We start from the raw sequence: 26985 nt of genomic DNA on the forward strand, positions 1-26985 counted from the left end.
AGATGCAGCCAAAAATATATGGCAGTTTGTAAGGAGAAGCACAGCTCTGTATTAATACTACACAACCAATTTCCAACAAGCAGTACCCACCAATCAAATCTCAAGCACCATATATATTTCTCCACACCATCTAGAGGAAAGAAGCAAAATAGATTTTCATGAGGCGAATAACGGAAAATAAACTAAGCATCCTCCAATTATACATGGAAATATATAAAGCTACAGAATTGTGTTTGGCTTTTGCAATCAATTATACTTGGGACCTGTATCCTTAAAATTTCCATGTCTTGCTATACAAACTATATATCACCGACTGGACTGACTCCAAAATATTGATGATCTCTATGGTGGTCAAGCACATGCAACACTAGAACAAGGCCAACCATCTGTATCAAATAAACTCCCTACACTATTATCATAAATACCATAATGAGAAAGAAAACTCCTAAATGCATACAAATACCTTAACATAAAAAAAGTAACATACTATCCCTACACCTGCACATGGATCAGAACTCTGAGTATCACCAAAAAAGTTTACCGACTAAAATCATCTGCTGTCTAAGATGAAGAACCCACCATTGAACTCACCTTCTCCAAGAGAACTTTAATTTCACCTTCTAAAATAGATTTCGTATTTGGGGATATCTTTCCAATTGATGTCTCTAGCAATGATGTTATCATCTCGAGCTTCTGCTTAATAAAGTTCAGTTCTGACAGATTGCCACCAGAAGATTGTGAAGCAGATGGTGCACCTGGGGTCTTTGCTCCCTCCTTCGCCAGTGAAGCTCGCTTCTTACTAGGTATATCTCTAAGTTCTCGAGTCTTGGTTTCTGCAGAGAGATAACGAAGCCGGAAAGTTACATTAGCTGCTTTAAAGGGACTGGAAAGTTGAGAATCATTGAAGGCTTCTTCTGCCTCAGAAGTCTTTAAAAAAAGAACCCTTGCACAGTAATTAGCATAAAACATCTCAGTTTCATTTTCGTTTAAAGCCCCATATTTTCTGTATATCTGAATGAGATCATTCTTTGTAGGCAAAGAAGATCCTGGGCCAAAGGTCACATAAAGAGCCGCACCTGGTGTTTCTCCATTTGGTTCCTTGTTCTTCGTCTTCATATCCCGTGCGCTGGCCGCTTGTTTTACTTTAGGCTTATCCACTTTTGCTTTGTTCTTTTTTGTTTTTGTCTGATGGGATTTCTGATCAGGTGAACTTTGGTCAATCCGATTCTGCTCCTTTACCAATGACCCTGGTTCACTTTTCTGTGATTTCCTCTTTCTACCTGAATGAAGCTCACTGTATTCACTATCAGTCATATTGCAATAGCTTGAATTTCTGAAAGCAGAAACAAATTCCCCAACCACATCAACGGAGTTGGTTTCCTTCAGATACAGTGGATTAAGAGCTGCAGACCGCATTTTAGATAGAACTTCATTAGCAGGTGCCTTAATTATCATTGGATCAATGATCTTGTTCTGATCTTGCTTTGGTGTTTGAGGACCTGAACCATCAGAAGTCTCGTGCACCACACCAGGCACTTTAGGGGTTCTTTTCTGAAATTTCTCACCACTAGGCTTCAAAATTGGCGGAGACCCTATTACGTGGCTGGCAGCCTTGGTCAGCGGTTCTGCTAATTGGGCTTCACTGGAAACTTTCACAGATTCAGCTTCAACCTCATTCTTTTTTGCTACTTTATTGAGGTTTGTGTAGGGAGGGGACAAGTACTTACTCCTCTTCCTTTCTCTTAGTAAAGCACCCTTCTGGATTTGTTCTTCAGCCTTACCATTGTCACTTGGGCCACCTATCACCTTTTTAGGAGACACAGTATTCTCCCTCATTTCTTCATCTTTTCCCCCAATACTTCCAGCATCCTTAGCATGGGAACTTCCCTTTTCCTTCCTTGCTCTTGACAAAGGAGTCTTGACACTTTCCTGCTTCATCCTGCTAGCATCAGCATCAAGTGTACTGACTTTGCTGTTTCCTTCTGCAAGAGATTCAGAAAGCTTCGACTCTTCCCTAGTCTTTGGTTTAGACAACAAATTACTGCTGCCATCATTATCAACATGAGCTTCATCAGTGCCTTTCCGCTTCTTTCCACCGGATGAAGCAGGAGGTTTGCCTGTTTTATCCCCTGCTTTAGTCACATCCTCCATCTTATTTTTGACCTCTGCATCAGCTTCGCCACTTACTCTCCTCCTTTTCCTTCCAGATGAAGATGCAGGTTTCGCCAAGCTTACTCCATCAGTTGCATCCACCACCTCAATTTTATCTTCAGCCCTCGTGTTCTCTCCCACACACTTCCTCTTCTTTCTCTTGGTTAAAGATGTTGATCTGCTTGACATTGTACCTTCTTCATTCAAAACATCATCCTTTTTTTCCAGCTCAGCATCAGCTTGCCCTTCCAAAATTTCAGCAAGGCTTTTCTGTTTCCTTCTCTGATAGAGTCCATCCTCAGAAACTCCTTGGCACTTTTTTAACATGCTTGCAGTGGTCTGGTCATTTTTTCTAGGTGAAGAGAGCCAATCTTCTTCAGTTGGACCCTGAATTCTGACTTCCATGCCACTACTATAATTACTTAAGTCCACCGCCCAATTTCTGGAGTCATCTTCTAGGCCTAGAATAGGTTTTGGATCATAATAAGAAGGCAACTGGTGTCCACCATTTGCACAATGAAAAGCTGATAACCACCTATTTAGTACTGTGGTTTCTAGTATGTTTGTGACAGTACCAACCTGTGCAGCACTCCTTAATGACGAAAGAAATTGTGTTGGTTCAAATAAAGCAGATGATAACTTATTAATTCCACCTTCAGGAACAAGAAGCCCTTCTTTAACTCCAGCATTCACTGCTAATGTTCTGCCAAACCCTATCAAATTTTCTTTTGGCACACAGGTGCAAGTCATCTTCAAGTCCACAAGTCTACCAACCTCATCCATTGCCTTCTCTACTGCATTGACAAAGTTCTTTGAGTTACTCTGCTTTGACATCTCTACAAAATTATCATCCAAAGGCTTCAACTGAGATGGATTACACCAGGCAAAGGTGCCATCCCCAAAGTAAGCCACAAGAATTTTATCCTTCTGTTTAACTTTCTTTGCAAAATCAGATGCATCCGAAGGGTCATATATCCGCCCTGGCCACCAAGGATGACTCCTAATCTTGCCCCAAACAAAATCACCAACACCAAAATCATGCCCTTCATCTCCACTATCCTCCTCTACTTCCCTATCAATCTCCCCATCAGAGTAATCCTCATTTCCACCAGATGATTCACTCCGCAAACCCCTCCTAACTGGCCTCTTTTCTTTAACATCACTTGGATTAACGTTAACATCCCCACAAATATCTGCAACAAGAGAAACACCATCACCCTCACCATCACCATCACTGCTATCACAACCCATTTTCTCATTATTATAAATAATATCTAAAACAGAACCTAACCCATGTAGACTCTTACTTCCTTGCATCTGTAACAAAGAAGAGACCCCATTCATTTCAGAATCTTCAAGACCGTCTTCATTACCACTCAAATGAACAGTATCTTGAATCCCAGTAATAACCCCACCACCATCTAAATCACTAGAACCTTCGTTTCCATTTACAGAAACCCTAACTCCATTTTCTTTAGTACTTTTAACTGGAGACGTTTGTGAAAGATTGGGACTTTCAGGTTTGGATTTTGGTGGGGCGTCGACTTCTTTCATTTTCCTGCAATTAAAAAACCAGAGACACACACAATTCAGCAAGAGAATCAAAATTGAAAAGGAAAGAAAACAAGAATAATGGAAACTTTAGAAAAAAAAAGTTACAAGAAAGCTATTAGAGCTCCTTAGTTCCATAAAGAAAGAAAAAAAAAACCCTAAAAAAAAACGATTTTAAACAACTTAGAAAAAATAATAAGCAATACCCACTAACAGATATCAGAAATAGAGGCACCAAATACAAGAATCAAATAGATAAAATGATAAAGAAACATATAAAAAGGGAAATGAGATAAATACCTAAAGCAACAACAAGAGCAATAATAGGGTTTTCTTTTGCAGCTTGTAAGATTATCTACACGCCATTTTCCTTTGTTAGAATCTTAGCAGAGAAATAATAATAATAAGAATAAAGAAATGCTTTTGAAATTGGTCCTTTTAGAGAGAGAGAGAAGAGCCAGGAAATGAATTTCTCTCGAGAAAGAGGAAAAAATATAGCGAGAAAATACGCGAGATTGAATTTAGGCGGTGAATTCTTTCTTTCTATCTCTATTTCTGTCGTAATTAAATATTTTATTTAATTTTGCGTCTTAATCGAGGGGCCTGGGTGGGTCCACCTTTCTTCCTTTTTTTTTTTTTGTGCATTTAATGATAATATACCGACGCGCTCGAGTATACTTTAGCTGTTTGGCCCATTTTCCAGAGCGAGTACACTCCAATTCTCAGCACGCACGACTGATATGAGATCTGATTCTTGACACGTGTGATATAGTCATTTAGGAGTTTGTAATCGTACCTGCACTAGCGAGACAAATGCATAAAACGATACCGTCTAGATGATCAATGACAAGCCGGAGCCAGGCATCATACTCGACTACTTTATAGGAAGATTGTTTATTGGTAAGAGCTCCTCTCCTCTCTAGTTTGGCAACTCAGCATCAGACTACTGCTATCATAGTCCTTTTTGCCAATCTTATATTATAAATTTTTCTTAATTGTTAATAAAATAATTAATTATTAATAATATCTTTTATTTATTAACATAAATACTATTATCTAAAATTAAGATTTTAACTTTTACCTTAAAATTATGAATTAAAAGAGTACGATATCTTTATTTAGTGTACATTAGATAATTTTAATATAATATTTTATATATATATATATATATATATATATATATATGATATTACTGAAAATTAGATTACGTGCAAAATAGGATATATCAGAAATATGTGAATTATGATTTAAATTTTAATGCATTGTAATTTACATTTACTATTACAAACTAGGAATTAAATGCCACTTAAATGTAATGTTATAGATAACAAAATATAATAATACTACTATAAGAACACAATAAATTTTGATAATATTGCAAATCTAGCATTGATGTGAAATGGAAATAATATGCTTGCATAGAAGGGGATTTACGTTACTCCTAATTTCTCTTTTCTTCCTCTTTCTTCTTATTTTCTTTTTGGAAATATTACTGAACCTCTCTCTATATGGCACATATGCGAATTCATGCTCCAAAAGACACATATATTAAGCAAAGCTTTCTAATCACTTCCACTCAAATCTGGCGACTGTTATTCTCAACTTTTTCTCTTAAACTAAAAATTCTGGCTAACTACTCACAGGAATTAGACACAAATCAAGTATTGAATTTGTTGAATTATAAAATAAATAAATAAAAATTTAAAAAAATCACGTTAAAACTCGATGAAATCACGTCAATATTTTCAGTGATTCACAATGAAAAATTAAAATATGATTCCTTGGACTTAATCATGCAATGCAGGGAATGAAATGATGGTAAAAGGTAAATAGGCCCAGTTTGTTCATTAAATCTTAGGTCAAAGCTTAACATTTGTGCATTTTCTCATCCGCCACCAGACCTTGCTTCAGCTCCCACCTAATGCAACAGAGATCCAAAAAGGAAAAAACAGAAGTGCAATTCAAAGTTCTTTCAGAAGAAAGCAGAGCTAGTGATGCATTTCAGTTCCAGATAGAATTGCATATAATTTATGGGATCAATTAACAGTGTATATTCAATTACTTTCAACAGAAAATTTTAAAGTTTTAATCTTTTCAACCTACGCATCTAAGCTGAAAGACAACATGTTTTACCATTTGACTAACCCACCATCATCAAAGGTGGCAGTCCAAGATCACAAAATTACCCCTTCTTTTTTTTTTTTCTTTTACATATCCGATAATAAGACAAAAACACTATTGCGCAAAATCACATTTCATCAAATTTCTAATGCAGGACTCCTGAAAATTAGAGTTAAAATGGATTTTAACATTTTACCTCACTGTACAAATCCAACAATCAACCCAGAGCATCAATAGGCACCACTTGTAGGCGACTCTTTCTCCTCAGATATTGCAGTTGGACCAATCTCGCTTTTTAGCGACTCTTCCTTGCTGGACATTGACATTGCACTAGCATCACATTTAGATGACTCATTCTCACTAGGTACTAAAGTTGGACACGGCGTGGAAACTTCATGGTCATCACTGCTATTTCTTTCTGAAGCTTCAGGTTCCCCATTTCCAGATGCAGAAGCTTCTTGGGAATCCATGTGGTCTATTTTTCCAGCAGGCTGAACACCAGTTTCTATAGGACACTTGGAGGCAGATGATATATTTTCTCTGCCAGAAAGGTCACTGGCAGAGGTACTACATGTCACCCACATGAACTGCAAATCTTTCCCTTGCCAGCATTTACCATTTAAAAATGCCCTCTCAGCTGAACGCCGAGTTGCGTAAGTCAGAAGAGCTGAGCAACTTTTTTTCGGTACCTCTGATCCATCATTATCATCACAGGCTTCAGCATCTTCTAGTTCAACAGTAGAAAGATCACCATAGGATGAGAAGTGTTCCTTCAAAACATCTACCTACAATATTTCAATATGTCAGTGTTATTATTAAACACAAAATAAATTTAGCTTCAACCCCCTGATCATGGCATGATTGAAAAGAATGAAAGGAATACTCCAGGGTGAATCACATTTCACACATCCACCATAACTGTATATTGAATTGTGTGATGTTAGGCACATGCTTGCATGTTTCAGAAGGGCACAAAGCCAAGTACAACACACATCATGCTCACGCGCACCACACACATGCAGCATGACACAGAGAGAGAGAGATTTACATTTGTCGGTTATCCAACTTGAATCTATTCACAGAAAAAGGAGCCCCTGCAGGGCCCACTGGACGAATTGGCTGCCTTGAGCCTGTAGTTTCCTGCTGCATCAGCGATGCATTATTTTTGGGACTAGATGACATGGGATTCTCAAATGATTTGTTCTCACCACGTGGAGATGGAACACCAAGAACATGACCAGAGGACCTCAGAGTTGGAACTTTTACAATATCAGTTGCCATTCCCACTCTATGTCTCTTGGCAGCCGGCTCAACCACTACTTCACCCTTTACTCCTGTAGCCTGCAAAAAGCAAGATTTGTGAACAGCTATTAGAAATGTGGTGTAAATAACATATGATGCTGGTAAAGGGAGAAAATATGAATCCTCGTATTCCTGACCGGGTATGAATGGGAAATTCTCCTTTTTCCAGAGTGTAATTGCATAGAATAATATATTCAAAATAGGAACTGCCACTTGTGCCCAGAGGAGTAATTTGTCTAAACATACAAGGTAAGAACATTGCATGTTTGGCTTCATTATTGGGATTCAATATTAGAGCAAAGTACCTCAGTATCTTTGTCAACAAGCATCAAGCATAATATTTAACAATAAAATTGAATTACTTGTTTCTCAAGTTTGTCCAACTGGCGCCGAAAATCATTTCGCTTTTGGGCCAGCAGCTCCTGCTTCTTGCGCAGTTCCTCCTTTAATTGTTCTAACTCCAACTTCTTCTGCAAAGGAGGTGGAACCTTTGGACCATTAGTGATGACAGGCTTAGGGTGATCGGTGGGAGGCAGAGACGCATCAGGGGGAGGGACTGTAGCACCCTTAGAAGCAGCAGACTGTAGATTATCTTTTCCTCTATTAGCAATAAAAGGTTGGGGCGGAACTGAAGCACCTGGCACACCACAGGGAGTTGCAGAAATGCTTTGGCAACTACTTATGCCATCACCACGAATGCTGTCACGATTGGCCCACCATAGCTTGATAAAGCGGTTGCCCATTACAGCATCAGGTGCCCTAAGAGCAGCTTCAGCTTCTTCCCTTCTTGAAAACTGAACAAAAGCTCGTTCGCTATTTGATGGAATATAAATATCGATAACCAATCCAAACTTTTGAAAATGAGAAAGAAGAGAATCCCTCTTGTTGTTTTTCTGTGGAATGCCACTGACAAATAGTGTACATAGTGCCTTTTGAGACGATTTTCTTGTATTGCGCATGGAATCACCCTGTGTCTTGGTTGAAAAATCCAGAGTTTTGGGGCCAGAATCCTCAGAAATCATTCGCTTTCCTTGACGAGAAGTCCCTTGAATATTGGCTAGAGCATCCTGATCTTCCTTAGTTTCATTCTCTAAATAATCTGAGGTACTTACAGTCAAATCCGTTTTCTCTTTCATGTCTAATCTATTCTTCACACTACCAACTCTACCCCAAACGGATGAGCTTGTAGTCTGTGAACCATCAGGGATCGCAGTATTTCTCATTCCACATTCGTTATCAGCATTGTCACGCAACCTGCCATGATGATGGTCAGAAGTACCAACACTCATGAAGGACTCAGTTTCATCATTTTTGGATGAGTGTAATGCTAAGAGCCCACTAGATGTTTCAGGACCATTGGTATTCCACAATGGCTGATCTGGATCATACAAGTCTGCTCCACTTCCAGCAGCAGAAACTGAATATGCACCATTGAAGCCCATACCATCGTCAACCATTCCAGACTTGCTATTTCTGCTATGTAATCCTTTGCTATTCATCAATGTGGTTGAAGAAGCACCCACAGATTGTAAAGCCCCTGGTCCTGCAGGTGTTCCCACTAGCGGTGCACTTGGAAGTGAAACAGGGAGATTGAACTGTGAAAGGCTCTGGAGATTGCCAAGAAAAAGAATTACCCCCTTATTCAAATAGTAATAGGTATATAAAATCAGATCTCATTTAAATCCAAGCCCTGAAAAAAGTGCATCATATATGTGCATGCACCCACACATATTTTGATAATAAATCAGAATCAGCAGGTTATCAGAAAAATAAAATATGAATCCAGTCAAACCATCTCATTCACGATTATGTACCAACAATAAAAATAAACTACTGGCCACAAACTGAAATAAGCTAATATCACTTCATTTGAAGGGTATACCGAAGATGGTCATCAGCACAAGGATGTCGATGACCTAAAGGAGTATGTTCCATCATCCAACAGCTTTGCCTTAAATAAACAACACGCATACCTGAACATCTTCAACGACAATACGATTGATGCCATGCTCCATCGGGCACATGTCCCCTCTAAGGCAAAATCCACGTTCTTCAAAGTCCCTACACCGTTGGCGAGGAATGCCAATATTCAGTGAAGAATTTACAGCTGGTCTGAGGGTTCCTTGCAAACCAATGGGATGAAGTGTATCAAGGCCACCACTGGGTATTCCTGGAATCAATCCAAATGTATTCCAGGATGAGTTTTGTGTGTTTGAAACATTTGGCAATCCCCTTCCTGCAAAGAGACCTGGAGTGATGGATCCCTGCTGAACCATTTGAGAAGCAATGTCAACTGAGCTAAACCTGGAGTCACGTTGGTTCCAAGAACCTGAGTCCCTTCCTCTTCCCCTCCCAGGACCAGGCTCTCCAAAAAATATTTGGTTTGACCTGATTCTTTGATTCAAATCCACATTCATTCGGGGAAATGATGCCATACCAGGGCGTCTTTTATCAAACTTTATGAAGTCTTTCTCTAGAGGAGCGATGTTACTGTTTTTCCAGGTTTCACTACCTTGAGATTCATTTTCCCTGAAAGGATGACCATTTTCAAATGGCTTGTTGCGCTTCCTGTATGACCTTGTAAAAATTGGCTCCAAAGAATCTCTTTCCGTAGATTGAGAACGAGTCTCCCTTCTACGATGCTTATGATTGCGATCATCATCATCCTCGTCACTGATCTCCTTCTCCTCAGGATCACTAGCACAATCAGAAGGAGAAAGACCTCCTGGCTTCACTGATGCAACTTTGAGCTCCATCTATACCTCTTAGGACAAATAAAGTATTGGCCGTGGTGTCAAAAGTTCCAAACTTTCTCTAGATGTGGTGATAACTTTGTTTGCCAAGAAACTCTAGCAATTGGAGAACCTAGAACTGGAAAAATAATAATGGTATAAATAGAATAGATGTGCAGCCACAATTCATGATAGAATTGTGATCAAGTAACAAATTTGGAAACAGCAAGACATATTTCAATAACACACTGCATAGCATATTTGCAGTTCAATCACAGAGCAAGTCATGCATATAAATAAGCACAAATGAACAAGAAAAATACTGTGAAGCAAGTCATGTAAGGAATAACAGTATTTACATAGGGTTGCAAATAAGTCATGAGATCAAATCATCTATGGTGGCAGCACCCACCATAGCAACTCACAGCAAGAGCTACCTGCATACACATGCTTGCATACCCATAACAGTTTCCATTTCCAAATTCCAACAAGTTGTGACAGCAACCTACCATCCTCTCTCGGCAGGTTTTCCTCTAATGAAAATTCATGTATTTTGTTCCTTCTCTAGTCCGTCACCAACAACCTCCACAAAAAGTAACCAATATGCTAGAACAGCAATAACAGAAACAAAAACTGAGGTGCTAATATTTCAGTTCTGCTTTATGCAAACTTATATGATGAAATCCTCTTCTTCTTTTCTCAAAAAGAAAAAAAAAAGTCTAGCCTTTTTAAGCCGAAATCATATCATCCATTTGAATTTGTCATACATTAAAATGGAAAAGGCAGCTGGTCAAACTAAATCCCCCCAAGTCCTAGGTTATCTATCTGATACTCATCCCACAATTAGCCAATGCACGCAAGTTCTAGCTTATTTATATGATACTCATCCCACCATTAACCAATTTGATTGAACTTGGAATTACTTGTTCTACATTAAAGGACCATCATTAAAACTATAGGAAATTGCATTGAGTTTATAAAATTATACAATCAATAAAATATCAATTTCAAGTTTTTATCATATATCAGATATGTAAACTTGGATACAAGGTTTTCACAAGGGTAAAACAATTTCCAAGCTAAATACATTCACAACATCAAAAAGAATCAACTAAATGAAATGAATAAGGGTCAGACTCTTGAGAGTAAGACTTAAGTAGTATATGCCTGTTTTTTAATACCAGTTCAGACCGAAGATAGTAAACTTAATATATATATCAATTAACCAATTGGTACACATGCTAAAATATGCTCATGGCAAACTGTGGCAAAGTTATAATCATACAATAAGTTTGACAACCCAAAGCAAACTGTATCGAATCCTCATACATAATCAACTAGCATAAGCTGATCTATTTCTCAATACTTGCCAAGTCCATATTCCATATCAAACTGGTTTAAGAGAATTGATAGCAGAAATTGAAGTTTTTAAAGAAAGAAGGAAACTAAGCAAAAGCTACCACAAATGGTGGAAAGCATTTGTGGCAGGCACTACTTTCATTAATGTGCCTAAAGTTGTTATACTATGTTTTATGAAAGGGACAGAAGGCCCTACTTTCATTAGCCATATTAACCGATTACTGAAAATTTAGGGAGACCATTCCAACTATTGTAATTGATAAAAGAAAAATGTACACAGAATTCTATCAAGAAACAGCATTTGAACAGCAAAGTATCAATTCATGCAGGAACAGGACAAGTCTCGTACACATGGAACATCAACATACTGGTAAGTCTGCAGTGCACACTTACAAAAGATGACCAGGATGCCATACTCATCAAAGTAAGTTAATCGTGAAAAACCAGTTCTCAATTGCAATCTCTTTTCTTTTGAAAGAATATAAAAGATAAAGGAAACCTTCAAATTTCTCCTCTTTTAGTCAAGTGAATATATAAATGTAACATCATTATCAACAAGGTAATCATATGGGAAAAATATATATGCTTTTTCAACCTAATATTAGATATTTAGTTGAGAAGAGCTGTCCGACCCAATTACATTCATCTGTAGGGATACAAAATACATTAACATTTAAAATATGATGCTTTTGATATGTAACTGGCAAACACTAACCACAAATCAAAATTCCCTGGTGATATTGCACGAAATTAGTTCAAAATGCTTCTCTATACTGTAAATAATCACTGCATCACAACTTCCACATATACAAAAGTTGCAGGTTTCTGACATATCATAACCTGAGAATTCAAAGAATAGCATATTCCTATGGAAGTTTATAAGTCCTAAATGGCACTCCTCTTGGACTTGTACCCTCAACCTGAAAGTTCTCAACCTAAATAATACCATCCCCTGTTCCCTAATCATATGATATAACCCATATTGAAAATCACATTGAACCATCAATTTCCTAAAAGTTCATAGGCCACTATGCAGTGATAGAAATGAGTCATTAGGCCCAGAACACAAGTGTATTAAAGCAATTGGACAATTTTCTCCGTTCACGTCAAAATGCTCCTTTTTATCTATAGTATATTCTGTACTATCATTTTATGCTTTTTGCATCGATACTTCTAATAACTAAAAGTATTTACTTTTATTTTGTTTAAGCTCCCAAACACATGACACCAAGCTTTTCTTTTTTTTTTTTTTTGTTTGAAGCATCCAAGCAGTTTCCAATAGACTTGCTGTTAAATAGAAAATTGCCTGCTATTTTTAAGAACACAAAAGCAATTTCTTTCAATAAAAAAAAGGATCAAATTTTAAATAGAACCTAAAAAAGTCCCAAGCCTGATGTCCAATTTCGCTCACTGAAGCTCGCTCAATTCATTCTTTACTATCATTTTCCAACTTTTTTTATAAAAAATAATAAAGTAGTTTCTACTCAACTAATTCTCAATGCCTATTAATTTGGATAGCTACATGGGTACTTATCCTATATTACATCCAATAAGGGCAACATAAAAAAAAGAATTGATCTCCGAATACAAATTACAAAAGATGATAGTATACTCTGACAAGCGCAAACATAATGGAAAAACAGCCTCAATTGCAAAAACAAAAAACCACCTTCAGAAAGATTAATAGCCAAATAAGTTCCAAAAGTATGGTGAGGCACATCTAGGCTCCGGAATTGGGCAGATAAGTACAAAGATGCATCAAATATGCATGAATAGTACCACAGCAACCCAGAATAACTAAAATACAGAATTTTACTACAAGCCAAAAAGTAAATGGATGCAATAAGCTAAATAGAAAGCCACACAGATAAGCATGTAGCAGTACTAACTAAATTACAACTAAACATCCCTAATAGAATGCAATATTAGAAGAGCTTTAACTGCATATTAATTTCAAAAGTAAACAACTTGATGCATTCTCTAATCTGTTTTTTTATGTGAGTTTGATTCGTTGATTTTGCTAACTAGCACATACTCGAATATAATGCATTTATCCTAAAAAATGGAAATAAAATCAAACCAATTCAAGTCAAATAAAAATTTTAAATAAACATAAGAAAAAATATAGCTAATAAGCTATAAACAAATAAAAAGTAAAAGGCAGAATCAACCAAAAGACAGACTAAAAGTAAGCAAAGTAAAACCCTAAAAAACAAACAATTATAGACAATATTATATATACGCACATCTATATACAATCAACACAAGCTTCTAAAACGTTAAATCCTCCATTAAGCAGCAAGAGCGTGTAATGAATATCAACATACTAACCATTAATTAAACAAATTTTAAATAGCAAAATAAGCTTCAATAACAATTCAATTTAAAGAAAAGAAGTTAAATATAACTTACAGAATACTGTAGAAGGATTGAACGAAAAAAGTACTTTCCGAAAGTGTTATTAAATTATAAAGTGAAGCAATCTGGTGGAGGTGCCGCAATGGAGGAAAGAGTAACAACGCGGCCATGGAGGGGCATTTCGGGAATAGAGAAAGAGTTGCAGAGAGAAGGATGATAGATAGGGGCAGGATCGTGAAAAGAGGGAAAATCGAAGGCAGGGGTTTTGGAGTGAGATTTTTGTTTGGTTTTTCGAAGAAGGCTGTGATTATGTGAAAGCACAAAAACAGGATTTTTTCGAGAGAGAGAGAGAGACAGAGAGAGAGACGATGATTTGTACCTAAAAGGAATAAATAAATTGATGTGAGGACGAAAACGAGAACCTTAATATTATGTTTTCAACCCATTCTCTTTTTGTAATTTGTATATATTCCCCCCTACTATTTATTTCTTACCAGATTGTGAATATTCTTTTTCTTTTTTCTTTTCCTAAAATTCAGCTCCAATTTTTATTTTTATATTAAACTTAGTTGAAAATTATTATTTAATTAATTTGGACTCATTCCAATACAATGTGAAGTTATTTCTATTACAAATTCAGTTGGATCCCTAAATTGGCTTGCCATGAAGCTGATTGTGCATAATTGCAAATATGATATTTTGATCCTATGCAATATTCATTTTTGTTGAAATTGAATTTGTTGGTAATGTTTTGTTAGTTATGTCAGCTATAGATAGACTTGTTGATGCTTCTAATACTAAATACAAAAATTTATTTTCTGGAAAATTCTTTTTTAAATTATGATTGGCTTAAATCTTGTAAAAAAAAAAAATTTCTTTCATTCACCAATACTTTTCTAATAGAATTTATTTGAAAATAAATTTTATTATTTAATATTATATGTTCTACATATAAAATTTATTTAAAAATTGGTTTAGAACTAAAGAGACGAGAAAAAAATAATTGAAGCCGAAAGAAAGGAAAAAAAGAATTTGGTTGAATTATGAGTATTTTATCACAATACACAATGAAAAGAAAATATTATCTTGTAACTTAAAATTCATTTTAAGTTTTTACTAAAGTTGATAAAATTTGGTTGGGTTATAATTAATTCTAAAAATCTAAATGACATTTTTGTTCATCTTCGATATATAAAATATAAATTTATAAATAATTTGAATAAAAACTCGTAGAATTCATTCAAACAGAACACAGAGTTAGTTTTTCTTATAATTTTCCCAAATGCTTGACAATTAAATATTGAATCTGAAAAAAGTTAAACAAAATTATAAGAATAAATATGAAAAAGGGGTTCTGCCAATTTTTCCTTGAAAGTTGGCGATGAATTTTGAGTTATTGACGAGGCTAATCTATCAAAAAGAAGAAGAAAATCCCTAAGCTCTGTGAGTGAAAGTTCATACAGCAATCTATTTCCAAAATGGTGGGTTTTATGGAAGTTAGTCATAAAAAGGAGTCAAGCTTGGGGTTGGCAAAATCTTATGAGGGATGGAAAAGGTCTTAAAGCTGGGCATTATATGGTAATATTGATGGAGGTTTCCAAGTCAGTGTATGGGAGGATAGATCTCTCAGTTCCTATAAAAGAGTCAAGTCTCGAAGGAATAAAAATTTATTTGAGAGCTTTATTAATATTTAATTCGATATGAGCCGTCACATTTAAAGACTTGTGAGCTAATTCATTAATCAGACTTATTAAGAAGCTAGTGAGGAATGCAAAATATATTTTTTATATTATGCAAAAGATTCGAGTTATCATCATCCCAGAAGCCGATACCCACCTATATCAGTAAAGTCGGTGAACTGATAAAATCACAAGGAGGGCCTGGAATGAAAATTTGTTGTGCCAAATCCTCAAGAAATAGCAGGGTGCTAAATAATATCTCCTCCCCAACCCTTTCAGAGGCAAGCTCATAGTGTTGCCACGACTTTTGGGTGAAGTAGTAAAATGCATATGGGAATCTACCCAGACTGCTGAAGCTATGGTGATCGGAGAAGCTTGTTTCCAGAGACTACCAGCTTAGAATCATTGAAACCGACTCTGTCAAGCGGTCAACAACATGAGGAAAACATCCTGGGACATGCACACAGTTATTTTTGAAATTCGGCTGCTGCAGAGATCTTTTCCTTTCTCTGTTTCAATTCATTAGAAGGATAACTAATATGGTAGCCGATAAGCTGGCTACATAACATGTCTGCCATCCTTCCTGGGAAATTCTGCTGAGCTAACAATGTGCTATAATTTTCCAGTTCTTCTAATGAATGATTTTCAAGTACAATAAAAAAATTAAAAAAAAAAAAACTCTAATTGAACCAAGCGTAATAGCTGAACTGACATGCTTCAATCTTGATATTTTTGGTTTGCTGTTAGTCTGAATTTAACTCGATGCTTTGTAGGGCTGTGGCCTATGTGAAAAGTCTATGTTTCAAACCTAACTTTCCATTTCCCCCCTCCCATGAAATAACTAAAAAGTCTACCATAGAAATAAAATTTATCCCTTCAGGACGTATTTTGAGTCCTCCGTCTCATCTAACTGCATATTGTTTTTGTGATATCTCTAGAACTTGTGCAACAATGATCAAGAGTTTTGTCCAAGGCGGCAACTCGCACTTCAATCATTTGCCAAAGAGAGGGAAGTGGAAGCAAACTGTTAGAATAAATTGACTAATAATAGAACAGCAAGCAGAACCTCATCCATTGGCTTGTATTAATAAAGGAACTATTTAACAACTAATATCAAATGTTTCTTACAGCTAGTTCTAATTTTCCCTTTGCCCCACCTTTGTATCAGAACTTGAAATTGCACTAGAAGCGCTCAGTCATCTTAACCATCCTAATAAATGAATTGCTGCATTGAATCTAACATAAACAAGAAAAATGAAACAGTTGCTAAGCCTCTTTAGGTTATTATGTATACACAAATCAGAATCAAGATATTAAGTCACAAAAGCAGTGCTATACAAGACAAGCCTGATAGAGACCTCATAACTACCTGAGTATACCAGGGTATAAAAAAGTGAGAATGGAAGAAACATGCAGGAGCAATTAAACCACCACCACACCACCAAAGAATAAAATAGAGAAAGAAATCCTCCAGCCCGATAGTTTCTCTTGCCAAAATCAGTCCAGAAACACACGGCGACTCTATACATCATTATGAATAAATGACATGTTACCGACCAAACCAACCTCTCTGGGGCTGGACTTCTCCATCATTCATCAGCTTATCCAACACAGTGTTCAGATCTACTGCTTGGCCATTCTCTGTCAGCTTTCGCACAGTTGCTCGGACATGTTCTCTTGGAAATCCCATGTTACTGACTTTGTCAACCACATCATCAATGGGAACCCTGTTTCCAGTTCCAGAAGAACCAGAGCCACCACCAGTTCCAGAAGCAGTAGGTAAAGCATGTGGTAAAATCCGAGCAGTGGGAAGTTGGGGGTATGCGCTCCCACTACTCTGAGATATACCAGGAGAAAAGAGCTGGGGTGGTTTGCTTGTAGGGCTGCTAGCATATTGAGAAGGTGAACCACCAGAAGGATATGGTTCAGTAGGCCCAGAAGGTGAGCCATATCCAGCAGGAAACCCTGAACTCGGTCTATTGATCGAGTGATCAAGAATGTGGGAAGGAACCCCATAATACTGCTGGGAAGGAGGAGCCCCACTAGATGGCTGGCGTAAGCTTGGTGGGTAACTCTGAGAGGAATTGTATGGTGTCTCCACAGGATGGTGACCAACTGAAGTTTGGGATTGAGATAACTGAGGTGGCTGAGAGTACTGTTGTTGAGGGGCAGGTTCATATGGTTGGTGTGACGGTGCTGCACTTGAGGGCTGTGGCTGTTGTGTCGGAGTAATCTGGTACTGTGGATTTTGGGTTTCTTGAATTGGACCAAGTGATGAATAGTAAGGCTCTTTCTGAGGGATGGGGGTAATTTGACTCTGTGGAAATTGGTTGGGAAGTGGGAAACTTTGTTGAGCGATTGGTGGAGGAGGGACTGCAGAAGGTGGAACAGGAACAGGAGGAATAGATTGTGGAAAAGTGACAGGAGGAAGATGTTGGTGAGACTGGGGAGGAGCAGATGCTGCTTGCTGCATAGTGTCCATGTGCCCAGAGTTTTGGATCACTGATTGTTGATGATCAGCCTTGAACACTTGCAGTCCTGCAAGTTTCAGCTGAGCCTCAAATATCTCATGCTTATCCTTTAAAACCTCAAATCCTGCTTGCAGCTGCATGTGATTAATGATAAAGGTCAATCAGGTATAGTACAGTAATCGAAAAAAGGTGGTGCAAACACAACCTAGTATCCAATAATAAACTATGCTATGACTACTACAAAAAGAAAAGTAAAGCCATATTACCATATAAAAAAATTGTTTCACAAGGGATTCAATTTTTTGTAATTGAAGTAGGTTTGCAAACCATACCCATCAACATTAAGTACTAATTATTAGGAATATTAAATATAAACAACTAGGTTATGTAAAGTTCATGTCACTAAAGTGTCCATTTATTATTATGATAATAAAACATTGATAAGCTTTTAGTTTTAAGCGATTGGACATCAAATCTTGGCACAACAGAGAGCAAGAAATTAGTATTGAATTAGACAATCAAAATCATGAAGAAAAAGAATCCAAAGACCAAGTGGACTTTGGGACAGTTTCCGAAATTGTTAAGAAAAAAAACTTGCAGAATATTATATGGGATTAGGTATGAAAAAAGAAAAACCAAAGTCATTCAGAAGTAGAACTTGATTGCTTTCTAAAACGATATTTATGTTTCAATTAAGATGGTTAAAAATGTTAAAGAAAAAAACTCATTAAAAAGTGAAAATTTGAGCAGTGCTAGTTCAGCTTTTCTATGGTTATCACTCATATATGACCCATGTTCATCAAGTAATTGACTTTATTACATCCATGATCGACTGCAAGCATCTAGTTGAACCTAGGTCCTAATCGTACAAAAGCCAGCCTCAGTATTAAGAAAGCAATAAAAGGAGGGTCATTAAGCAGGTACCTTTAACAGAACTTTCTCCACCTGTTCAATTTTCCCATCTGTATTTCCATGATTGTTACCAATAGACACCTTCAACTCATCCACAGAATTCTCAAGGCAGCGGCTTCTGCTTTCCAACTGTGTCAGTCGTGCACTAACACCTTCTAGAAGATGTAACAAATTATCAGTATGCTTCTTCATCGTTTTATCAATCTCAGACACTATCGCTGCATCAAAAGCACTTCGATCATTCTCAACGACGACTTTTGCAGGTTCAATGGAATCCAAAGAACCATAATGCTGTATAGGAAATTATAACAGCATGAGATACTTATGCAGAAATAGTATATATATATAAGATAAAAGAGAATGGTAGAAATTATCACTCCTCTATTTTTCTAAAAAAGCACATCAATATTACTCATAATTAAAATTAATAAATGATGAGAAAACAAGTCCAAGCTTCTCAAATAAGATAAAATAGAAAGAACAAAAGAAAAAAGATCTATCCAAGAAATAGCGCACATCAATCTAAATACAACTAAAAAATACAGTTTAATTCAGCCAGAGAAATGGAATTGCCATCAAATTTTCCTAAAAAAGATCAAGTGATTCAACACTCTTTACGTATTTAATTTAAGTAAAATGGAGTAACTGCATTTCAGTGTCCTCTTCACCCATTTATTTTAGATTGTTCTATTACGCTTCTACCGTTAAACAAATTCCCATAACTAAATAGTCTTCACTGTTCTATTTGGAACCAAAATCGAGCTCTAATTTTTTATTGGCTAATCTGTAAACAATTGTAATTAAAATAATTTGACAGCGCATTATAACTTAAACTAGATTGTATATGAAAATTGAAGTCTCTAACCAAACACAAACAAATGGCGTTATTATTAACTAATCATAAGTAATACTTAAGTTCTTTTGAACAAAAAAAAACTAATCAAACTTTTACCAGATAAAAACAAACCAAAACTCTACAAAAAGAAAAAAAAGGGAAAGCAATAAAGAAAGAAAAAGCTATCATAAAAAAGAATCCATACTCTGAGTGTAGATGCAGTAGGGGAATTAGATTTATAATCAGTAGAAATCCAAACCCTAGCAAGAGCAGAAGAATCTGGACTACTCGAAATAGTAGGTCGAATTGGCTGGAAATCGTAACTAGCGACGATCTCTTCCTTTTTAATCGCATTGTCGCCGCTAATTATGCTATTCATATCATACATACTCTGCTGTTGTTGCTGCTGCTGACGTGGATCGTTTTCCTGTTGACGATTCACTAGATCAATGTCGTCGTCTTTGACGCAGCTGTTGCTTTGTCTTGGCGGTGACGATGAAACGTGCAGCGTTGGTTGCGTAATTGACGATGACGTTAAATCCATTATCTGCTTGTCCATAAACTGTGATGCGTTCATTTCCTATAAGAAATTCTTTTCCTTTTTAGGGATTTAAATTGGATTTTGCAATTGAAGGTTTTCTGGTTCTTAATTTTGTGCAGTTTACTTCTTTATGACGAAATTGAGAATCAATCTGGATTTTGGTTTCTTAATTTCACTGTTTATTCTTTTAGTCTATAATTACAGGTTATTGTTTTTATGGATTGGGCTCTAATGGGCTTAGATTGTTTGGCCCAAATAGTATTAATTTCTGCAAATTTTTTGCTTGGTAGGTATGGACTGAAGTGTTTGTGTTACTTTAACAAACAAGAGGACGAAAATATTTTGGAAGATAATTGAAGATCATTTTATTTATTATTTTCTAAAGAGTACTGTCGTAAATAAAAATATAAATTTAGATTAGTTTAAAATGATAAAGAAAACTTGCAAAAGTATATTAAAATTAATATATATTAGCAATTTCACCAGTGGAATACAACGAAGTGAATTATAACCATGAAAATCATATGCATTCAAAATAATATTGTCAATTAATTCTTAAAACCTTAGCATTTTAAAATTCAAATTAACTTTAGAAATATATTGTTCGCAATACAAGCATTAAAGATAGATAACTGTGTCATAATTTATTAACGACCAATACTTCAACTTTCATGATTTAATTACTTTAATAATTTTTAGTTTAATATAATAAATACTTGAGTTTCTTATTTTTATAATTTTTTAAATATTTTTAATTTTTTATTTAATTTAATAAATATTTAATTTTTTTTTATGATATTTAAATATTCATTAGCAGGACGTATTAAATGAAATTATATGTTAAAGGTGTTTGAATATCAAAAAAAATATTAAAATATTTATTAAATTATATTAAAATTTAAAGTGTTAAAGTGATTAAATAGATAAAATTGAGATCTATAAATATGAATTTGGTCTTTGTTAAATAAGAAATTAACAAATTGATTATACACAATATACAATGATGCACTAACTCTTTTCACAATATGAGTATTATTGCATGTATTAATAATAATCAAAAAATATATAATAAGAAAAAATTAACATTCAGTAGACCTAAAAGAATTAAAATTTTATCCTATTTATCTTGAACATGATTTATTCTATTTTATAATCTTCAATATTAGAGTCCAATAAAATACTTGAAACTTTACCAAAAAAATTAATTTTAATTTTTTATAGTGAGTGATTATTTATTGAATATTAGAGTCCATATTTATTTGGTGTGATTATGCTGTTTGTATTTTTCAACAAGTAATAAAAGATTAAATTATATAATTATTAAACTGCCATTCATTTATTGCAGGAAAAACTGCCATTTATTATAATATTAGAAAAACATTACATATTTTATTTATTTTATAATTCTGGTAATAATATAATGTACATCACAATTAGAAAATTACATCATGCCTCTCTAATAATATTTCTTTCTCTTGGGACGGGCAAGCACGACTGAAGTTGAAGGCCAAGCAAGAGATTTCAGCAGTCAATGTACAAGTCATCATCGAACGATGTCGTTTTCGTATAATGAGTATGGGCAGAATGGAGGGCGAACTGGAGTTTTCATACGGGCAAAGGATGTAGTTGAGAATATAGTTGGGTATTTAAAAAGCAAATTTAGAAATTTCTTAATTTAATATATTAATTTTCTAAATTTTTTATAAATTACTTCTTTTTTCAAATATGCTTTTGGAAAAAATATTCATTCACTTGCTTTTAGTAAAAGTAATTTTAAAAAATTTAAAAATTATCTAAAATAAAAACAAAGTTTAAAAAAAAAAAAAAGTAATTTTTCATAGACTTGAGAAATACAAAATAATGTTATCTTTTATTGTATTATATATTCATTCTCAGTGCTTAGTTACTTCCTCCTAATTTGAGGGAATGATACAAATATACACTTCATCATCAAGCATATCTAAAACAAGTACTCGACGTTGGAAACACCGGAAGAGTTAGTAGTAGACCATGGCACTTCAACGACAACCATGCACTCTTCATACTCAAACTCAACTTCTTTTCCATCGATTCTGCAAGCTCTTGGTTTCTCCGATGCAAAAACCCTCATCTCTCCCTCTCCTCTCACTCCGATTTCTATCGAGCTATCGGCATTGTAGGACAATGACTGCATAGCACCTCCAGTGTTGAGCATGTTCACTAGACCAATTGGAGCAAATTGAATGGATTTTTCTGATAAAGTAACAACTGGCGACACAGTAATAAGCTCGAAATTGAATGGTTCTAATGCGATTTCAATGTTTTCATATGGCTTAGAAAGTAGTAGTTTCTTGGCCTTGAATAAGTACATTGCAAATACTTGTACTCCTTCAATTGAATTTGGATTTGTTCCATTCTTCCATTCAATGTCTTTAGCATTGGTTTTAGCAGTCACCAAATGAGAAAATTGAGAGGCACATTTGTTGCGTCTAGTCTCGCGGCACCATCCTCCTCCTTGACAATTAAATACTCCAATGACTCCAGTAAACTGTTGCAGTCCAAAATTCGATCAAGAATTTAAAAATTATATGCACATAGTTATATTAAATTATTTTTATTCAAGTTTATCAGCCCATTTAAGCTATTTAAAAGTGACAATTGAGAAGCAATTGAGAACTGACCCTGTTGAGGTTCCAAATTTTGAGCATTGTCTTGCCATCGTGAAGGGGATCCTCAAAGAGGCAATCTCTGGTAGGAAGAGCATAGTACTGGCACCGGAGAATGGAGCCGTCGGGCAACACGAGACGCTTAAGCAAAGGGAAGTTGTGCTTTCCAACAGAATCACTGACGTAAATCGGACCACCAGAAATTGCCCGAGAAGCAGCATGGAATTCAGCACAAGGATGAGTAGATTGGAACATGTCCCAATCTGGATGTATGAAGTTGCCCATCCACAGGCTATTGTAAGCGCAGTGCACCATGTGACACCCCTGTAGCCAAAACGTGCCGTTTGGATCACCGGATGGATCAGTGCACCAGAAATCATCACCTGATGACAAAACCATCAAATGTTTTGAACATTAGTTGGGCTTATTGGCCCCAAATTGCAGTAACAAGTTGCAATAGCCAATAGGAATTTATATAAACCCATTTGAGTTAAGTTGTAAATTTAATTACTGTAATCTTTTTTTATTATAAAATAAATAAAAATATTAAAATTGAAATGCAATCTAAAAGAAATACGAACATATGTTTAGAGAAATTAGACCGTAGTTGCGGTGTTAAAAACATATACTTCTTCTATTAATCAAGATTCCCAAGAGAAGAAGCAAGCTAACATTCTTCGCTGTAGGTAGATTTCACTATAAGCAAGCTTTGAAAAATCAGTGGTGTTAATAACTCGGTGATACGGAAATTCATACCCTGCTCCTCACTATCATTCAAATCCTTTCCAAGTTAATAATTTGACTCATTAGATAATTCGTACAAGCAATATATACTCAAATATCTCTTTAAGTCATATGTACAATAGTAGGAGTTCTATATTATATTTTAAATAATTAGACAATTTTTAACTATTCCATTTTTTTATACTTATTTTTTTATTATTATTATTATTTCAGTAACGCTTAATATAATATGATATGTATATTATTTAGTTAAATGAGATTACAAGTATAAAACTATACACTCAATATAAGCTTTACTTATAAATATAATAAAACAAATTTAGTAAGTAAATAAATTAATAATCTAAAATAAATAATAAGATTTTTCCTTCCAACTCATGCCAACATACTAAATTAATAACTTAGCAATACTTTTAAATACATGAAGATTATATATATATAATTCATAGTACTAAAGGTGTTTTTAGATAACTTTATATTTTTTCCTATTTATTCATCTACTTTTCAAGAATTTATTTGTTGGTTTGAGAGTATGAATAAGCATAATTTTTTTCTTTAACAATTTTTCAAATAAATTTTTTAAAGGATTTAAAAGTAAAACTAATATTTATAAAGCTTGTATGTATTTAAAACAATTTATTTTCTTAAGTCTACTATTCTTTAAACTAAATCTATTATCGTTTTTAATATTTATCACTAAATTTATTAAACATCTTTATTTAGCATATATAAAAAATATATATATATATATTAAATCTACTATTCTTTTTATGTTTGTAGACTAACTTTCAACTACGTTCCTTTTAAAATTAAAATTCATATATGAAATTAAAATATAAAAGGCTCTTTTGAATTAGTAAGTATTCATTTATTAATAGATTATTTAATTCTATAAAATTAATTTGTGTAAAGAAGGATTTCATATTTATTTTTCAAATGAATAAATAGAACATATCTTTCTAAGCTACCCATTCCTTACTCATCGTTATCCTATTGGTCAATATGAGTATCGAGCAGACGCGGTAATGGACATAAATATGAATAAGAACATGTAATGCAAGTTCTTGAAATAGCAATTTTTGATATGAAGAAGACCAAATCTTGACTTCTTTGCCAGGGAAACAAACAAGGTAAACTGTTTTCAAATAAATCAATAAGAAAGAAAAGGAGAAACTGACTACTGATGTACTTTCTTTGGCCAACTCTACTGCAAAACTTGTTTAGAGACAACTGGGCAGATTAAAAGAGAAGAAAGAAAGAAAGAAAGCATACCAACACGACCAAGACAAATTGCCTCAGTACCAAGGAACATGAAATCATTGCAGTGTTCCATGCTAGCTATTACGCCATTTCCGTTGAAATGCTTCCTTACTGAGGCTGTCAGTGCCTTGTAATATGCCTTTGCTAAGTCTACTCTCCCTCCGTAGTTTTCGCACAGCATTTCCAGCAACTGCGACATTATCATTCCATTTTTATATTCTATTTGAGATATTTAATTAATTAATTAATTAACCATTGAATTTTAAATATTATAAAATAATCTAATCTTCTACCTGAAAGAAATAAATTAAATAACGCAGTATAGTATAAAATTGAATTAACGTGCCGACCGACCAAAATAGTCAAGATCAACTAATTAAATAAGTTGTGACACGAAACTAACCTCAACGGCCCATATCCTACACTCATAAATTTAATAACTAACTTGCTTTAAAAAAATATTTTATCGTAATTTATAACAACTTTTAATATTATTATATATTTATCTAAAAAATTCTAAAATTTAAATTAAACTTATATAAAATCTTTAGTATATAATTTTATAAAAATTATAGGGTAAATTATTTTACATAGAATTTTTAACTATATAAGTTAATCTAGATCTTATAATTTTTTATTCAATCGAAATCGAAAGATATTATAAAATATTATAAATTACAATACTTTAAAATTCATCCAATATTTTTATTTTAAATTCGTCGTCCATGCACTATTAAATTTAAACTGGCAGATCATTTAAATATATTTTTGTTTCCTAATTATACTTGGTTACACGCAGAATAAATTAATTTTAATTTATTTAACTTACATGGATAACGTCTACTTTGACACCATCAATTCCAACATTTTGCAAGTGCGAGTGGAGCCCTTCATACATTTGCTCAACCGTCTCCGGCGGCACCAACCCCACGCCAGTACTAACAATCTTATCCACCGCGAGATCCTCCATAGTCAACTCCAGTCCCGGAGACAATTTTGGCTTAACCACCACAGTATCCGGCAGTCCAGGCACATTTGGCCTCAGGCCACCCCAATACCCACAGAGAGCATGCCAAACATACACATAATCAACACTGCTAAACTCCTCCTTAAGGTCCTTAATAAAAGCACCCATCCCTTTGTTTTCAGTACTGCCATTGGCCAAACTTTTAGGACTGACGTAGTCTCTAAATTTGTAATTTTCTTGAAACTTCAATAGCCTGCATGGCATCTGCTCGCCTGCTACAGCAGCATTCATACCTTCTTTAGTAATAGGATCCTCATCATGGCTAATAGATTGCCACCCATCATCAATCAACACTAAACCAGGTGGGCACCCACCATCAACAAGACCTTTAACTCCTTCCCAAATGCCTTGAGGATGCACAGTAAGATAAAATGCATCCCATGTACACCACCCAAACTTATCGACTATTCCAGGTGGGTTTTTCTCCTCCAACAGCTTAAACGTACCTAAATGAACCTTAACAATTTTCATTGCATCCTTTACTAACTTGTACGGATCATCGCCAATATGCACGTAAAGAACACTCTGGAATCCAGCCGCCAACACTTTCGTCGATCCACTTTCGACACAAATGTCAATGTTATCGTCGTTTCCGGGCTGTAATGATGCCCGGAATGGACCCTCAAGCAGAGGGAGTAGTAGAATATAAGGACGGCCAGAGTCAGACTTATCAAGAATAAGCATTTGAGTTTCATTTTCAAGGTCTCGGCCATTAGAGCCAACCCAATGGGTAGTCCACCAGACCTTGAACCTGAAAATGCTCATAAACTTTATGTTCTTGAGTTTTCCTATGGAAATAACATGTCGATCCTTGGATTCCATCGAGTCGAACCCGATGAAAGATCCGACGGTAGTTGATGATTTGTCTGTGAGGGCATAACGAGAGGGAGTGAGTGTGATGTTATCAGGGACACAAGAGAGAAAGACATGGCCATTGGCTTTGAGGTTTGAATCTTCAAGTGAGATTACAAATTGGTTACTATGATTAATATCATAGCTCTCAACAACCAGTCCTTCAGGACCAGAATTAGCTTTGCTTAAGCTAGGAGCCATTTCTGGACAGAAAAAGAAAAGGGGTTCGTGACAATTAAGAACACAATTCAGAGAAATCAAAAAACAAAATAACCCAAGCTTTAAGAGAGTCGAGAATGGATTAAAACGATTTGTGAATGAGAAACGAAGGAGAGAATGGGGAGGTTAAATAGAAGAGAGAAATGGGGTAAAAATGGAATGAGAAAATAGAGATTCTGAGAGATCTTGAAAGGAAATGTCAAGTACTTCTCAATCATTCTAGAAT

General features: G+C 35.1%; 4 protein-coding genes across 6 annotated transcripts; all 4 read right to left on the reverse strand.

Moving 5' to 3' along the window:
• Positions 1–173: 173 nt before the first annotated feature.
• On the reverse strand, positions 174–6286 carry LOC8289805 (PWWP domain-containing protein 3). 3 transcript variants are annotated; one of them, XM_048373746.1, is made up of 3 exons: positions 6020–6286; positions 1077–3709; positions 174–833 (listed from the first exon to the last, which is right to left on the reverse strand). In XM_048373746.1, the coding sequence occupies exons 1-3, from the start codon at positions 6052–6054 to the stop codon at positions 562–564; spliced, it is 2940 nt and encodes a 979-aa protein (XP_048229703.1). In that variant the 5' UTR covers positions 6055–6286; the 3' UTR covers positions 174–561. The 3 variants fall into 3 exon arrangements, with proteins under 3 accessions (XP_048229703.1, XP_015578173.2, XP_015578174.2); XM_015722687.3 differs by having other exon boundaries at positions 174–3709; XM_015722688.3 differs by lacking the exon at positions 6020–6286 and adding an exon at positions 4003–4422 and having other exon boundaries at positions 174–3709.
• Positions 6054–14020, reverse strand: LOC8289806 (zinc finger CCCH domain-containing protein 41). The gene is made up of 6 exons (XM_048373624.1): positions 13629–14020; positions 9099–9996; positions 7488–8732; positions 6872–7164; positions 6729–6741; positions 6054–6608 (listed from the first exon to the last, which is right to left on the reverse strand). The coding sequence occupies exons 2-6, from the start codon at positions 9879–9881 to the stop codon at positions 6054–6056; spliced, it is 2889 nt and encodes a 962-aa protein (XP_048229581.1). The 5' UTR covers positions 9882–9996; positions 13629–14020.
• Positions 14021–16508: 2488 nt separating this feature from the next.
• Positions 16509–20188, reverse strand: LOC8289807 (arginine-glutamic acid dipeptide repeats protein). Its single transcript, XM_002524610.4, has 3 exons — positions 19677–20188; positions 18649–18927; positions 16509–17858 (listed from the first exon to the last, which is right to left on the reverse strand). The coding sequence occupies exons 1-3, from the start codon at positions 20046–20048 to the stop codon at positions 16803–16805; spliced, it is 1707 nt and encodes a 568-aa protein (XP_002524656.2). The 5' UTR covers positions 20049–20188; the 3' UTR covers positions 16509–16802.
• Positions 20189–21863: 1675 nt separating this feature from the next.
• LOC8289808 (probable galactinol--sucrose galactosyltransferase 5) lies at positions 21864–26985 on the reverse strand. The gene is made up of 4 exons (XM_002524611.4): positions 25491–26985; positions 24674–24851; positions 22673–23040; positions 21864–22539 (listed from the first exon to the last, which is right to left on the reverse strand). The coding sequence occupies exons 1-4, from the start codon at positions 26739–26741 to the stop codon at positions 21973–21975; spliced, it is 2364 nt and encodes a 787-aa protein (XP_002524657.1). The 5' UTR covers positions 26742–26985; the 3' UTR covers positions 21864–21972.

Source organism: Ricinus communis, chromosome 5 (assembly GCF_019578655.1).
Source record: "Ricinus communis isolate WT05 ecotype wild-type chromosome 5, ASM1957865v1, whole genome shotgun sequence".
Lineage (NCBI taxonomy): Eukaryota > Viridiplantae > Streptophyta > Magnoliopsida > Malpighiales > Euphorbiaceae > Ricinus > Ricinus communis.